Here is a 15,286-nt window from a genome sequence, read left to right on the forward strand (position 1 = left end):
AGACCCCCTGTGTAGCCCCCCACAGTATAGACCCCCTGTGTAACCCCCCCCCACAGTATAGACCCCCTGTGTAGCCCCCCACAGTATAGACCCCTGTGTAGCCCCCCACAGTATAGACCCCCTGTGTAGCCCCCCTCCCATAGTATAGACCCCCTGTGCAGCCCCCCCTCATAGTATAGACCCCCTGTGTAGCCCCCCACAGTATAGACCCCTGTGTAGCCCCCCATAGTATAGACCCCCTGTGTAGCCCCCCTCCCATAGTATAGACCCCCTGTGTAGCCCCCCTCCCATAGTATAGACCCCTTGTGCAGCCCCCCCTCATAGTATAGACCCCCTGTGCAGCTCCCCTCATAGTATAGACCCCCTGTGCAGCCCCCCTAATAGTATAGACCCCCTGTTCAGCCCCCCCTCATAGTATAGACACCCTGTGTACCCCCCCATAGTATAGACCCCCTGCGCAGCCCCCCTCATAGTATAGACCTGTGTAGTCGCCTCCAATAGTATAGACCCCCTGTGCAGCACCCCCTTTTAGTATAGACCCCCTGTGCAGCCCCCCCCTCATAGTATAGACCCCCTGTGCAGCCCCCCCCCTCATAGTATATACCCCCTTTGCAGCCCCCCCTCATAGTATACACCCCCTGTGCAGACCCCCTCATAGTATACACCCCCTGTGCAGACCCCCCTCATAGTATACACCCCCTGTGTAGCCCCCCCACAGTATAGACCCCCTGTGTAGCCCCCCCACAGTATAGACCCCCTGTGTAGCCCCCCACATTATAGGCCCCCTGTGTAGCCCCCCCACAGTATAGACCCCCTGTGTAGACCCCCACAGTATAGACCCCCTGTGTAGCCCCCCACAGTATAGACCCCTGTGTAGCCCCCCTCCCATAGTATAGACCCCTTGTGCAGCCCCCCCTCATAGTATAGACCCCCTGTGCAGCTCCCCTCATAGTATACACCCCCTGTGCAGCCCCCCTCATAGTATACACCCCCTGTGCAGACCCGCCCTCATAGTATACACCCCCTGTGCAGACCCCACCCTCATAGTATACACCCCCTGTGCAGACCCCCCCTCATAGTATACACCCCCTGTGCAGACCCCCCCTCATAGTATACACCCCCTGTGCAGACCCTCCCTCATAGTATACACCCCCTGTGCAGCCCCCCCCTCATAGTATACCCCCCTCATAGTATACACCCCCAGTATAGACCCCTTGTGCAGCCCCCCACATCGCAACATTTATGTAAAAAAGGAAAAAAACAAAATAAACTCACCTCACCTGGATCCTTGATCTCCCTCAGGCCTGGCAGCTTCTCTTCAGTTCAGTGAGCCACCGGGATGCCGGCCCTGGCCGTAAGCTTACTGATGCAGGACCGCGGCGCCCGGATTTCTCCTCTCTACTGCACGGCGGCTGACATGTGACGTGATGACATCACATGTCAGCTGCCGAGGAGGAGCGAGGAGAAGTCCAGGCGCCGCGGTCCTGCATCAGCGAGCTTTCGGCCAGGGCCGGCATCCCGTAGGCTCACTGAACTTAAAGAGGTCCGGCAGCCACGGCCATTCAACTGCACGGGGGGACCGGGCATATGCCCCCTGGCCCAGCCCGCCCCTGCCGCGGCCCCCCCATATTGGGGGAGCACAGGAGGAAGTGGCAAGGGGGGCCGTGTGGGCCCCCCTAGCTTAGGGGCCCGGTCGCCATGGCGACCCCTATAGCTACGCCACTGCTCAGGACTGTTCTTTAGTGACGGAGCACATGGCTCTGTATAACACTCAGGACTATGTCCTCTCCCTTACTGATGGAGCACTTGGCTCACCTACTAGGTTATTATTAGTGGACCAGCAGAAAGAAGGAGAGAAGTAATATGGTGGGGTCCATATAGATTATATAAAAAACTACAAAGTCATAAAGTTAAACTACTACTGAAAATAAAGAAAAACGACTGTCCAAAATACTGTAACAAACTCCCAGCACAGCGAATGTTACCTGATTATACAATGTATTATGGTATACTAACCAGCGACTGTTACCTGATTATACAATGTATTACGGTATACTAACCAGCGACTGTTACCTGATTATACAATGTATTACGGTATACTAACCAGCGACTGTTACCTGATTATACAATGTATTACGGTATACTAACCAGCGACTGTTACCTGATAATACAATGTATTATGGTATACTAACCAGCGACTGTTACCTGATTATACAATGTATTACGGTATACTAACCAGCGACTGTTACCTGATTATACAATGTATTACGGTATACTAACCAGCGACTGTTACCTGATTATACAATGTATTACGGTATACTAACCAGCGACTGTTACCTGATTATACAATGTATTACGGTATACTAACCAGCGACTGTTACCTGATTATACAATGTATTACGGTATACTAACCAGCGACTGTTACCTGATTATACAATGTATTACGGTATACTAACCAGCGACTGTTACCTGATTATACAATGTATTACGGTATACTAACCAGCGACTGTTACCTGATTATACAATGTAATATGGTATAGTAACCAGCGACTGTTACCTGAGCAGCGGAGTATACAATGTATTATGGTATAGTAACCAGCGACTGTTACCTGAGCAGCGGAGTATACAATGTATTATGGTATAGTAACCAGCGACTGTTACCTGAGCAGCGGAGTATACAATGTATTATGGTATAGTAACCAACGACTGTTACCTGAGCAGCAGAGTATACAATGTATTATGGTATAGTAACCAGCGACTGTTACCTGAGCAGCGGAGTATACAATGTATTATGGTATAGTAACCAGTGTTGATCGAACTGTTCGAGAAAAGTTAAGTTCGAGTCGAACCTCTCGATTTTCTGGAACTCGAACCGAACACTTTACTGTTCGTTTGAGTTAGCGTTCGAGTGCCTTTTTTGCCAGCCAATCAGTTCAGAGCAGAAACGTCATTGCTGAGGTATGGGGGTTTCATTGGCTGCTAAAATCACATGACCATGTCACAAAAAAGTCACTGTGCCGCGTTCTGGGCTCCATTTTCTCCTCATTCAGGGTGGTGTATGGACGGCAATCTCAGTGTACTATGGTCTGCCTGCACGCTGCCAGTTCAATTAGTTGCTGTGCTTTGTTCTGGATGTCATTGTCTCCTCACTCGCAGTGTATCATTTCCCTGCATGCAGCCATTTCGATTAGTCCCTATGCTGCTTTCTGGATGCCATTGTCTCCTCACTCACTTTTCTGTACAGACAGCTATCTGACAGATAGGTAGTGAGATTAGTGATATTACACAGATAGGTAGTGAGATTAGTGATATTACACAGATAGGCATTGAGATTAGAGAGATTAATGGGGTGTTCATCATAGTTACACTAGCATATTTGCAACAAGCATTTTCCTGTCCATAGACACCATTGCAACCACAGCAATACGTATCTTGGGGATTGCAGGCTGCATATTGGATTTGCCAATTTATACATAGTGCCTAAAAGTATATTTTGGTCTGCATACATCTGTTATACATTACTTAAACAAACATCTCATTTGTGTACGTGCATTTGAATATTTAATATAGCTGTATTCCTATAAGCTAAAAAAAGCCCGCAGTTTGAGGATGTCAGATAGAGGAAGTTACCTGTCATGATGATGATGACGACGACATCGGGGATCCAACGTGCAGGTTACAGTAGTTACAGTGCGGGTCCCACCTAAGAAAGGGAGAGGATGGTCGCACAAGCCCACTGATACTGCACCAGCCGTGGTCAGTGGTGGCAGTGGGGAGACCGGTAGTAGGTGTTCGCCATCTAAGAGGTCCTGAACCTGTGAAGCCTGGGCAATTTTTGATCAAGCATGAATGCTTTCATGGAAAGCATGAATTGCTGTGGAATAGTCGCTCGGAGAAAAAAGGCCACACAAGTCCTGGGCTTCCAACTACCGTCACATCTACAGCCTCCTCCACTTCCAAAGCAAAGCAGCCCTCTTCTGCCTATGTGCCGGAGCAGCACGACCAAGCACCATCTCCACTCAAAGATCCTGTCGGCCGCTCCCCACCGCCACCAACACGGCTGACACCTTCGCCTACCACCAGTGTGACCTGCACGCCGTACAGCTGCCAGTCCGGCAGCCAGCCTTCTGTGTACCAAGTGTGGGAGCATAAGAAATGCTTTCACCCCAACCATCCCAAGGCCAATAAACTAAATGTCACCATTGCCCTGGCATGTCCCCAGTATCAGATGCCTAGCAGACATTTCTTTGCAAGAAAAGCTGTTCCTGCCCTGGCCCAGCACATTGCAGGAAATATCTCAAGTGCGTTAGCTGCATCTGTGTCTACCAAGGTCCATCTTACAACAGACACATGGACCAGTTAGCACGGTCAAGGTCGTGACATATCCTTGACTGCTCACTGGGTGACTTTGGTGGCTGACACTGCCTCTGGAACTGCCTCTGCCTTACTGGAACAAGCGTTAGGCACTCTGCAGCAGCAAGTCTCAACAGTCATGATGGAGGAGGAGGAAGAGGAGAAGGTAGACACGGAACCTTACCGGAGAATGTAGAGGACTCAACTGTTACACAGTTGTATAGGTCTCCTTTAGGCACTGGTTCTAGGTTGAGGGCGGGTGCAGGCCGGCAGTACAGCTCCCACGGTAGAGCACATAAGGCTAGCCAGGCCTCTGGTGACAGTCAGGAGGAAGTAAAGGAGAAGAATGAGGAGGCAGGGGTGGACACCACCGCTACTGATTCCCCTTCACTGGTAAGAGGTGGGCACAGATTACAGGGGGAGGAGGAGGAAGAGAATGAAGATCCTGTTAGTGCCCCTCGACTCTGAGGCTTGGGAGATCCCGGTAGCATCTCACACATGAGTACTTGGATGCTACATTACTTCGAACGTGATCCACGCATCAAGGCAATGAAAATGAACAGCGATTACTGGGTGGCCACCCTCCTTGATCCACGTTACAAGACCAAAGTGAGCAATTTCCTTCCACCCTCAGAAATTGATAAAAGAATGCAGGATTTGAGTGACAGTGCTCATTGACCAACTCGAGACATCTTTTGGGTCTTCACATTCTAATGTCACAGCAGAAGAGCGTCAGCAACGCGACAGTAGTAGAATCACAAGTAGCCGCCGCAGCAGGCAGTGTGGCAGAACCGTACTGGGTGACATTTGGCAATCAATTTTTACCACCTCATCAACGCTGGCAAGGCAGGGCAGCATCATGACTCACATAGAGTGCCTTAAGACCATGGTCCATGACTATCTGCGCCTTAACATTAATGTTTTTGGACTTGGTCTTGACCCATTCAACTTCTGGGTCTATATTCTCTGGGTCTAATGGGATTCTATATTCCTGCGAATAGCGGGAGCTATTCTATTGAAATTATCGAATATTTCACTATTCGCCCATCTCTTTCATTCTTAAAGCCAAATTTCATGCTAGAAGTTCTTCCATGTTTTCAGTTTACTCTTCTGGATGATAATTACAGTTTCTCCTACTACATATAGGTGTCAAATTTGACCCGAACATCTCTATTGACTTTAATAGGGTTCGAGTTCGAGTCGAACTTCAAATCAAACTTCACTACTGTTAGAGGTTCAACTCAAACATTTTACTGTTCACTGATCATTGATAGTAACCAGCGACTGTTACCTGAGCAGCGGAGTATACAATGTATTATGGTATAGTAACCAGCGACTGTTACCTGAGTAGGGGAGTATACAATGTATTATGGTATGTAACCAGCGACTGTTACCTGAGCAGCAAAGTATACAATGTATTATGGTATAGTAACCAGCGACTGTTACCTGAGCAGCGGAGTATACAATGTATTATGGTATGTAACCAGCGACTGTTACCTGATTATACAATGTATTATGGTATAGTAACCAGCGACTGTTCCCTGAGCAGCGGAGTATACAATGTATTATGGTATAGTAACCAGCGACTGTTACCTGAGCAGCGGAGTATACAATGTATTATGGTATAGTAACCAGCGACTGTTACCTGAGCAGTGGAGTATACAATGTATTATGGTACAGTAATCAGCGACTGTTACCTGAGCAGCCGAGTATACAATGTATCGTTGCTGGTGATGGTTTATGCAGCCCCATGGAGGTCTAGTAACCAGCGGATGATAACTGAGTTATACCCTTCCTCATCCGTACAGTGAGCACCATAAAACATGACAACATTTCTTCACACTAAATATTCCATATACTTTAAACGTTACCATATACTGTATGCAGGACACTTCAGATTTCGCCTTAGACAGCTGAAAATCCGGAATCAGCCCTGCATATACTGTATATATGTGCTATTCCATATATGTGCTATACTATGTATGTACTATATATCTAAGCTATACTATATCTATATCTATATCTGTGCTGTACTATATATACTGTATCTTTGCTATACTATATATATATAAATCTGTTGCAAATCCCGGTACTGTCATTTTGATTAGGTTTACATACTTGCAGCGGTATTTTCAGCTTCCTGACATCCTGCTCAGCCAACCAGTGGGTGCGACAGGTAATCCACTGCAATGATACATGTGAACACACCCTTAATGGGATTTTCCAGGATTAGAAAAAAACCCAGCTACTTCCTTGCAAAACAGAGCCACCCAGTCCTCAGGTTGTGTGTGGTATTACAACTAAGCTCTATTCACTTCAATGGAACTGAGCTGATAAACCTGCATAGTCTGCATAAGCTCTGTAAAGTTTCGGTAACTCCGGCACATTGATATGAGATCTGGTTCCTCCTTCATGGTGTCATTATAATACATGACATTCCCAGTCGCCTGATTGGTCACTTACTCTTTTAGTCTCATGTTGACGAAGGCGCAGCAGTGGCTGGGGTAGGTCAGGTTTGCCACCACCAAGCTGCCCAGTTTGTCCAGAGGAGGCAGTTTCTTCAGGTAATAGGATTTTTCTGCTCTTAGGATCTGGATGTATTCGAGTCCGTGGACGGGGAGATGCTCTAAGGCCGTTGATGAGATGTCTCTAGAACACAAAGAACACGTCCACATCCACTTTCTATCTGACATTTCTGAGGACTAAGGTTACACATGGGTTGTGTGTGCGGCGGCTCTAGTGGCATGACTGTGGGGTCTGTAGGGACCGGACAGGCAGTGGTTACCGGAAGTCACCATTCAGAATGACGTGTCACATTGCCTCCTCCCTCTTTTAGGGTGCGTGCACACTACGGAATTCTGTCGCTCGCACCCACACGCGGCAGCGCGCATCTCTGCCCGTGCCATAGACATTATTCTATGCACGGGCGGATTCCGCATTCCGCCGAAAGAATTGACATGTCACTTCTTTCGGCGGAATGCAGAATCCGCCCGTGCATAGAATAGTGTCTATCGCACGGGCAGAGACGCGCACCGCTGCATACGGGTACGAGCGACTGAATACGCTGCGGGTCATACGCGGGATTTCCGTAGTGTGCACGCACCCTTGGGGGGGGGGGGGGGGGGTTAAAAGTTCTTATGAATCACCTGGTCTCTGCAAGGGCAGAGTCTTCCAGTACTTATCAGCTTCTGTATGTCCTGCAGAAAGTGGTGCATTCTCTCCAGTCTGACACAGTGCTCTCTGCTGCCACCTCTGTCCATGTCAGGAACTGTCCAGAGCAGCAGCAAATCCCAATAGAAAACCTCTCCTGCTCTGGACAGTTCCTGGCATGCACAGAGGTGTCAGCAGAGAGCACTGTGTCACACTGGAGAGAATACACCACTTCCTGCAGGACATACAGCAGCTGATAAGTACTGGAAGACTGGAGATTTTTAATGATTACAAAGAAGCTACAATGTTGCATATACAGCCTGCCAAGGACTTGTTTACATCAGCTGTCTCAGAAGGGAGGGGACAGGAGGGGGAGACAGAGAGAAAAGCTCACACACAGATTTTTGTGTCTTCAGCAGAAAGCAGCAGCTGAGAACTAGGGGAAGGAGACTAAATAGATAATAACAAGTATAGAAGGAATTGTTAGTCTCACCATGGGCAGCAACATATCAGAAGTTATGTATGAGTGGAGTACCCCTTTAAGGTTTTTACTCTTCTTTATGTGTAACATGAACATGCTGATAATAATGGATACATTCTACATATACATGACTAAATTACTGACTAGAAACAAACAAACGTCACTGAGCTCGGCTGCACCGTCACATGTTCTGAGAAGGTGGAGATAGAAGGAACGATTTCCCAGAATTATTAATATGTGAAGAGACAAGCTGCGGATTGTACTCACAGACTGTTTGGTCCGGTGGCTCCCTTTAAGGCATCATTATGGAAACGTTGTAGATTTTTGTTGTCATTAAGAGACCTGCGTGCGGCAGATAGTAATTACATCCAATGCTGATAGTCACCGACTGCTGCATACTAATATCTGCCTGCCCCTGGTGGTACAAGCCGTGCCCAAAAATACTGCCGCCATAGTTATACCTGACACTTCTAATACACAGTTATAGGCCATGTGCAGACTACGTAAGAGACGTCTCTGAAAAGATCATCCCGCCCGCTACTGCATCCCTGCGCGCCCGCATCAGAACTCTCCACTGCACACTGGAGCATGCGGCCGGAGCCGCTCAGTCCGAAGTGCGCACTGACATGTCTCTACGGCACCGTAAAAGATCCCAGCCAGAGCGTATACTATGTGTATGTATATATATATATATATACTATGTGTATGCACTCCGGCCGGGATTCCATAAAAGACAAGGCAATGTATATTTTCGTAAAAAGTACGGCCGTTGTTGCTGATTGCAACAACCCTCGTAAGTTTACAAAAATGAACTTTGTGTGAACATAGCCCTATAGTGGATTAAGCTGGAAAAAGAGTCCATTAAGCGCAACCATTAAAGGGGTACCCCAACGGAAATCTTTTTCTTTCAAATCAACTGGTTTTACTTCTATTTAAAAATCTTCAGTCTTCCAGTACTTATCAGCTGCTGTATGTCCTACAGGAAGTGGTGCATTCTCTCCAGTCTTCCAGTACTTATCAGCTGCTGTATGTCCTGCATGAAGTGGTGTATTCTCTCCAGTCTTCCAGTAACAATCAGCTGCTGTATGTCCTGTATGAAGTGGTGTATTCTTACCACTCTTCCAGTACTTATCAGCAGCTGTATGTCCTACAGGAAGTGGTGTATTCTCCCCAGTCTGATACGATGCTCTCTGCTGCCACTTATGTCCATGTCAGGAACTGTCCAGAGCAGGAGAGGTTTTCTATGGGGATTTGCTGCTGCTCTGGACAGTTCCTGACATGGAGAGCACTGTGTCAGACTGGTAAGAATAAACCACTTCCTGCAGGACATACAGAGGCTGATAAGTACTGGAAGACTGGAGATTTTTAAATAGAAGTAGATTACAAATCTCTGGCACTAGTTGATTTGAAATAAATTTTTTTGGTGAACAATCCCCTTAACCCTACTGTATGAGATGAAGACTATAAAAACTCTTACAAGGCAGATATATATATATATACACACCAATTGCCGCATAGCAGGGAAATATCCTTCAGATACCGTACATGTATATCAGAATAAATCCCCCGAACAATATTTCACCTCCAGAACGAGTCAATGAATCAACCATTAGATGAGCGTAACTCAAGCATGCGGAAACCATCCCAACCCGGGAGTCTCAGCAGGTGATTAGCGGCGGCTGGAGAAGCTGGATGCCGCCCTGGGGAGTCCTGGTGGATGCAGCCTATGGCCTATAGCTGTCGCCATGTTTTCCAGGAAGCCTTAGAGCTGCATCCAGCTTCTTCAGCCACCGTTATCACATGCTGAGACTGATGGGTTCCAGGTTTCCAGTTTTTTTGCCGGAGTACCCCTTTAATTTCTCACAGGCAAAACTGGTATAAAAATATGCATAATTTTATACTGATGACTTTTTTTATTATTTACTTTATAGGAAAAAGTTTAAGTAATGTTTCACTAGTTCTTTTTTAACCAATATCATCCCTTGCTATATACTGTATATAAAGTGTACAGTAAATGTGCAGATATACACACTGTACACTTATATTCACTTCTCTATGTACATATTTAAAATCTATATAATAATCTCCAGTATTTTTCTATTCAGCTGGTGCCAGAAATTTATACAGATTTATAAATTACCTCTATCTGCAGTCTTCCAGTACTTAACAGCTGCTGTATGTCCTGCAGGAAGTGGTGTATTCTCTCCAGTCTGACACAGTGCTTTCTGCTGCCACCTCTGTCCATGTCAGGAACTGTCCAGAGAAGCAGCAAATCCCCATAGAAAACCTCTCCTGCTCTGGACAGTTCCTGACATGGACAGAGGTGGCAGCAGAGAGCACTGTGTCAGACTGGAGAGAATACACCACTTCCTGCAGGACATACAGCAGCTAATAAGTACTGAAAGACTTGAGATTTTTAAATAGATGTAATTTTCAAGTCTGTATAACTGACCCCAGTTGGTTCTTTCTCCGGAGTTCCCCTGTAAGTAGTGAGTGATATGTGCAGGGTTAGCCTCCTATCTGCGGTCTGTACAGAATGAGATGGTTATACCTACAGTTGATCCAGCTTGGTGCCATTGAATGCATAGTTTTGTATTTCTTCAAATCCATTTCTGAAAAGTTTCCTAAAGTGTGAAAAACACAACGGGTCAGGGTAACACGGACGGGACGAGCGCCGGCGGCTGCAGAAACAAGCGGCTTTTCACAGTTTTTTTTCACTTTTTGTTGTACAGAAATTCACTTTGCAGAAATACCTTTATCTCCTTATTATGTGATTATTCCTGGATAACCACCAAGTCACCGAATCCTCCTCCTCGTGTCCTGGTGAAGTGAAGGTCCAGGAAGGAATTGTGCACTTTGGAATCCCCATTGTTATATACCGTGTCCTATATATAGGGTGGTGCTCTGTATATAGGGTGGTGTGGTGTCCCACCACTGGTGCTGTCTAAAACACCTTAGCAAGTCAATCCCTCAGTTTCGCAAGAGTGGGAGATGTAGTTCTGTGTTTTTCCCACTAGGTGGCACTACTGTTTTGTCTGTTGCACAGCTGAAGTTACCAAAGGGCTAATTGTGTTATGCCACATGTGTGATTCTGACCAATCCCAGGTGCTTGTTCTTTCTGTCCTAACTCTTCTCTTTTCTCTCTCACACACATTCAGCCCCACCACTTACAGACGGGTTTTGTTTTAGCCCCTGGAGGAGGAGTTAGTTCCTGGTGGGAGGAAGCTAGGGAGTTAGTAGTTGGAGGTCCAAGTAGATGGATGTGTGAGAGACTACCTTCTTACAAAGTTTTCCAACTATCCACAAAAGCGAGTATACAGTGGTATGCTCAAGTTAGAGGAGAAAAGTCACCTAGGAAAACCCTTGCCCGCGCCATGAACCTCTCTAAAAAGTGCAGGGCAGTATCCTGAAGCAAGAGGATTTGACCCCAATAGGACAAAGCTACTGTTTAAGGTCTACGTATCCCACTGCACAACGCAGGACGACTGGGAAGTTTTGGAAGTCTGCTACACCCAGATAACTGCCGACTGGGGCTAGTATTATCCACCTAGGACGGGTACCTCGCAACATGGGGGAATAAGGAGGTTCAGAGCCACTATTGGCGTCCGCAAATATGAGTATCTTTTTATCCCTTATACACCTGTTCCGGCAGAGCACTTTCACTACTTTGGGCAGGGCTCCTCTTGCAACTGTCAGGAACTGTCCAGTGCAGGAGAGATTTTATATGGGGATTTGCTGCTGCTCTGGAAAGTTCCTGACATGGACAGAGATGATGGCAGTGAGCACTGTGTCAGACTGGAGAGATTACACCACTTCCTGTAGGACATACAGCAGCTGTTAAGTACTGGAAGACTGGAGATTTTTTTTAAATGGAAGTAAATTACAAATGTATATAACTTTCTGACATCAGTTGATCTGAACAATTTTTTCCCCTTTAGTTCCCTTTTAATGGTCCACAGAGTACCTACTACCTGGAAAAGATCAGCAAGCAGGCTGGCTGGTCACTGTGTACACCCAGAGATTCTGATTAACATGGACATGTCTGATACCTACACATGGTTACTTATATATATTAGACTCTGTTCACATCTGCGTATGAGGATCTATTCTCATCAACATGACTTATACTGATCGCTGTGACAAGTCGTATTCTGTGGACGTCCTGAACTGGTCGGGTTTTGCAACGTTTTCTGACCCCCAATGCTCAGAATTTGACTCCTTACAGCTGGAGAGGTTGGATGGAGCCCTAGGGAGTCCTGGAAAACATGGATACAACCATAGGCTGCATCCATGCTTTCCTGGCGGCCTTAGGGCGGCATCCAACTTCCGACAGATCCGCCACAGCTTTATTACCTTTTCCTGCTTCTATGACAGATCAGAAAAAGAAGACAAGTATAAACCTGCTTACTGACTGTGTCCAGGATGCAAAATAAGAAAAAATTACAAAGATGCCAAATATTCTATATGCTTGGAGCCTAAATATGAACTGTACACAGTGCGACCACCGAACACTACAAAACTAGTATACTGCAAAGTGCCTACTCAGCAGCCTCAGTATACAGCGACCGATGTGCTACGCCATGCCTCAGTATACAGCAACCGATGTGCTACACCATGCCTCAGTATACAGCGACCGATGTGCTACACCATGCCTCAGTATACAGCAACCGATGTGCTACACCATGCCTCAGTATACAGCGACCGATGTGCTACACCATGCTTCAGTATACAGCAACCGATGTGCTACACCATGCCTCAGTATACAGCGCCAACATAGGCTACTCTCATAGGTCTGATGTATATACAGCTGATGTGCTACACCATGCCTCAGTATACAGCGACCGATGTGCTACACCATGCCTCAGTATATAGCGACCGATGTGCTACACCATGCCTCAGTATACAGCGCCAACATAGGCTACTCTCATAGGTATGATGTATATACAGCTGATGTGCTACACCATGCCTCAGTATACAGCGACTGATGTGCTACGCCATGCCTCAGTATACAGCAACCGATGTGCTACGCCATGCCTCAGTATACAGCGACCGATGTGCTACGCCATGCCTCAGTATACAGCGACCGATGTGCTACACCATGCCTCAGTATACAGCGACCAATGTGCTACACCATGCCTCAGTATACAGCGCCAACATAGGCTACTCTCATAGGTCTGATGTATATACAGCTGATGTGCTACACCATGCCTCAGTATACAGCGACCGATGTGCTATGCCATGCCATAGCCATAGCTATTAATCTGTTGGGGTAAGCTGGAGAAATTGCCCCCCACGCTTCTAGAAGCAGCTCCCACAAGTTGGATTGGTTGGATGGGCACTTCTGGCGTACCATACGGTCCAGCTGCTCCCACAATGGGGTGGTGATCTGGTGACTGCGCTGGCCACTCCATTACCTATGATAGAATACCAGCTGCCGCTTCTGCTGGAAATAGTTCTTGCACAATTTGGAGGTGTTTAGGGTCATTGTCCTGTTGTAGGATGAAATTGGCTCCAACCAAGCGCTGTCCCCTGGGTATGGCATGGCGGTGCAGAGTGATGGCCTTCCTTATTCAGAATACCTTTTACCCTGTACAAATCTCCCACCTTACCAGCACCAACCCCAGACCATCACATGACCTCCACCATGTATAACAGATGGCGTCAGGCATTCTTCCAGCATCTTCTCATTTCTTCTGCGTCTCACAAACCTTCTTCTTTGTCATCCAAACACCTCAAACTTGGATTCATCCATCGTCCACACCACTTTTTTCCCGTCTTCCTCTGTCCAATGTCTGTGTTCTTTTCCCATCTTAATCTTTTTCTTTTATTGGCCAGTCTCAGATATGGCTTTTTCTTTGCCACTCTGCCCTGAAGCCCAAAATACGGCAGCCGCCTCTTCCCTGTAGATGGTGACACTGGTGTTTTGCTGGTACTATTTAATGAAGATGCCAGTTGGGGACCTGTGAGGCGTCTGTTTCTCAAACTAGAGACTCTAATGTGCTGATCTTCTTGCTCAGTTGTGCAACGCGGCCTCCCACTTCTTTTTCTACTCTGGTTAGAGCCTGTTTGTGCTGTCTTCTGAAGGGAGTAGTACACACCGTTGTAGGAAATCTTCAATTTCTTAGCAATTTCTGGCATGGAATAGCCTTCATTTCTAAGAACAAGAATAGACTGTCGAGTTTCAGATGAAAGTTCTCTTTTTCTGGCCATTTTGAGCGTTTAACTGACCCCACAAATGTGATGCTCCAGAAACACAATCTGCTCAAAGGAAGGTCAGTTTTGTAGCTTCTGTAACGATCTAGACTGTTTTCAGATGTGTGAACATGATTGCACAAGGGTTTTCTAATCATCAATTAGCCTTCTGAGCCAATGAGCAAACACATTGTACCATTAGAAGACTGGAGTGATAGTTGCTGGAAATGGGCCTCTATACACCTATGTAGATATTGCAAAATCTCCACACTGCACACACAGGTGATATAATTAGCTGCATGTCTCCAGCAGAAATGGCAGTTGGAGCCTTGACAACCAATAGGATTACTGCTTTCATTTTCACAGGGAGCAATGGTTGCTAGGGAAGCTGCCTCACAACATCCACAGTAATAACTGGTAGACCCCCTACTCCAACTATACAGTACATGTATACAGGACCCCCTACTCCATCTATACAGTACATGTATATACAGGACCCCCTACTCCATCTATACAGTACATGTATATACAGGGCCCCCTACTCCATCCATATAGTACATGTATATACAGGACCCCCTACTCCATCTATACAGTACATGTATACAGGACCCCCTACTCCATCTATACAGTACAGGTATACAGGAAACTACAGGTATACAGGACCCCAAAACTATACACTACAGGTATACATACCTCCCAACATTTTGGATGCCAAAGAGGGACAGTTGTGGTTCATGCTAGGAAAATTTTACAGGCATTTCTTTTTCATTTAAGGATGCATTTACACATCCAGGATCTGCTGCAGATTGATGCATTTATTTACATCTATATCTGCAAATCTGCAGCAGATCCTGTATGTGTGACTGCATCCTTAGGTCGCATTCACACTTCAGTAACGCTGTCTGTAATTGCGGACCCAAAAGTGCGGACAGGATTACAGATGTGTTTCATTTCCTGTCGGCCTTTGCAGGGATCCCTGTCAGATAGGTGACACAGACGCACAATGGCTTCATCGTTTTGTTGCAGCATGGATCATGTCCCCAAATGGATCAGAAACACCTACAGATGTGTGTATGGGGCCATAGAACTCAATGAGTCTGCATGTGTGAC

General features: G+C 46.5%; 1 protein-coding gene across 3 annotated transcripts in view; it reads right to left on the minus strand.

Moving 5' to 3' along the window:
* Nucleotides 1–15,286, minus strand: part of LHCGR (luteinizing hormone/choriogonadotropin receptor) — an 86,108-nt gene that overhangs the window by 12,968 nt on the left and 57,854 nt on the right. The window contains exons 7-9 of one of the 3 annotated variants that reach the window (XM_069954353.1): nt 10,540–10,608; nt 8,252–8,326; nt 6,817–7,002 (exon numbers count right to left, since the gene is read on the minus strand). In XM_069954353.1, coding sequence (XP_069810454.1) covers nt 6,817–7,002; nt 8,252–8,326; nt 10,540–10,608 — 330 coding nt within the window. The remainder of the gene's footprint in view (nt 1–6,816; nt 7,003–8,251; nt 8,327–10,539; nt 10,609–15,286) is intronic. The other 2 variants (XM_069954354.1, XM_069954355.1) reach the window with 2 other exon arrangements.

The sequence above is a fragment of the Dendropsophus ebraccatus genome, chromosome 15, assembly GCF_027789765.1.
Source record: "Dendropsophus ebraccatus isolate aDenEbr1 chromosome 15, aDenEbr1.pat, whole genome shotgun sequence".
Classification (NCBI taxonomy): Eukaryota; Metazoa; Chordata; class Amphibia; order Anura; family Hylidae; genus Dendropsophus; species Dendropsophus ebraccatus.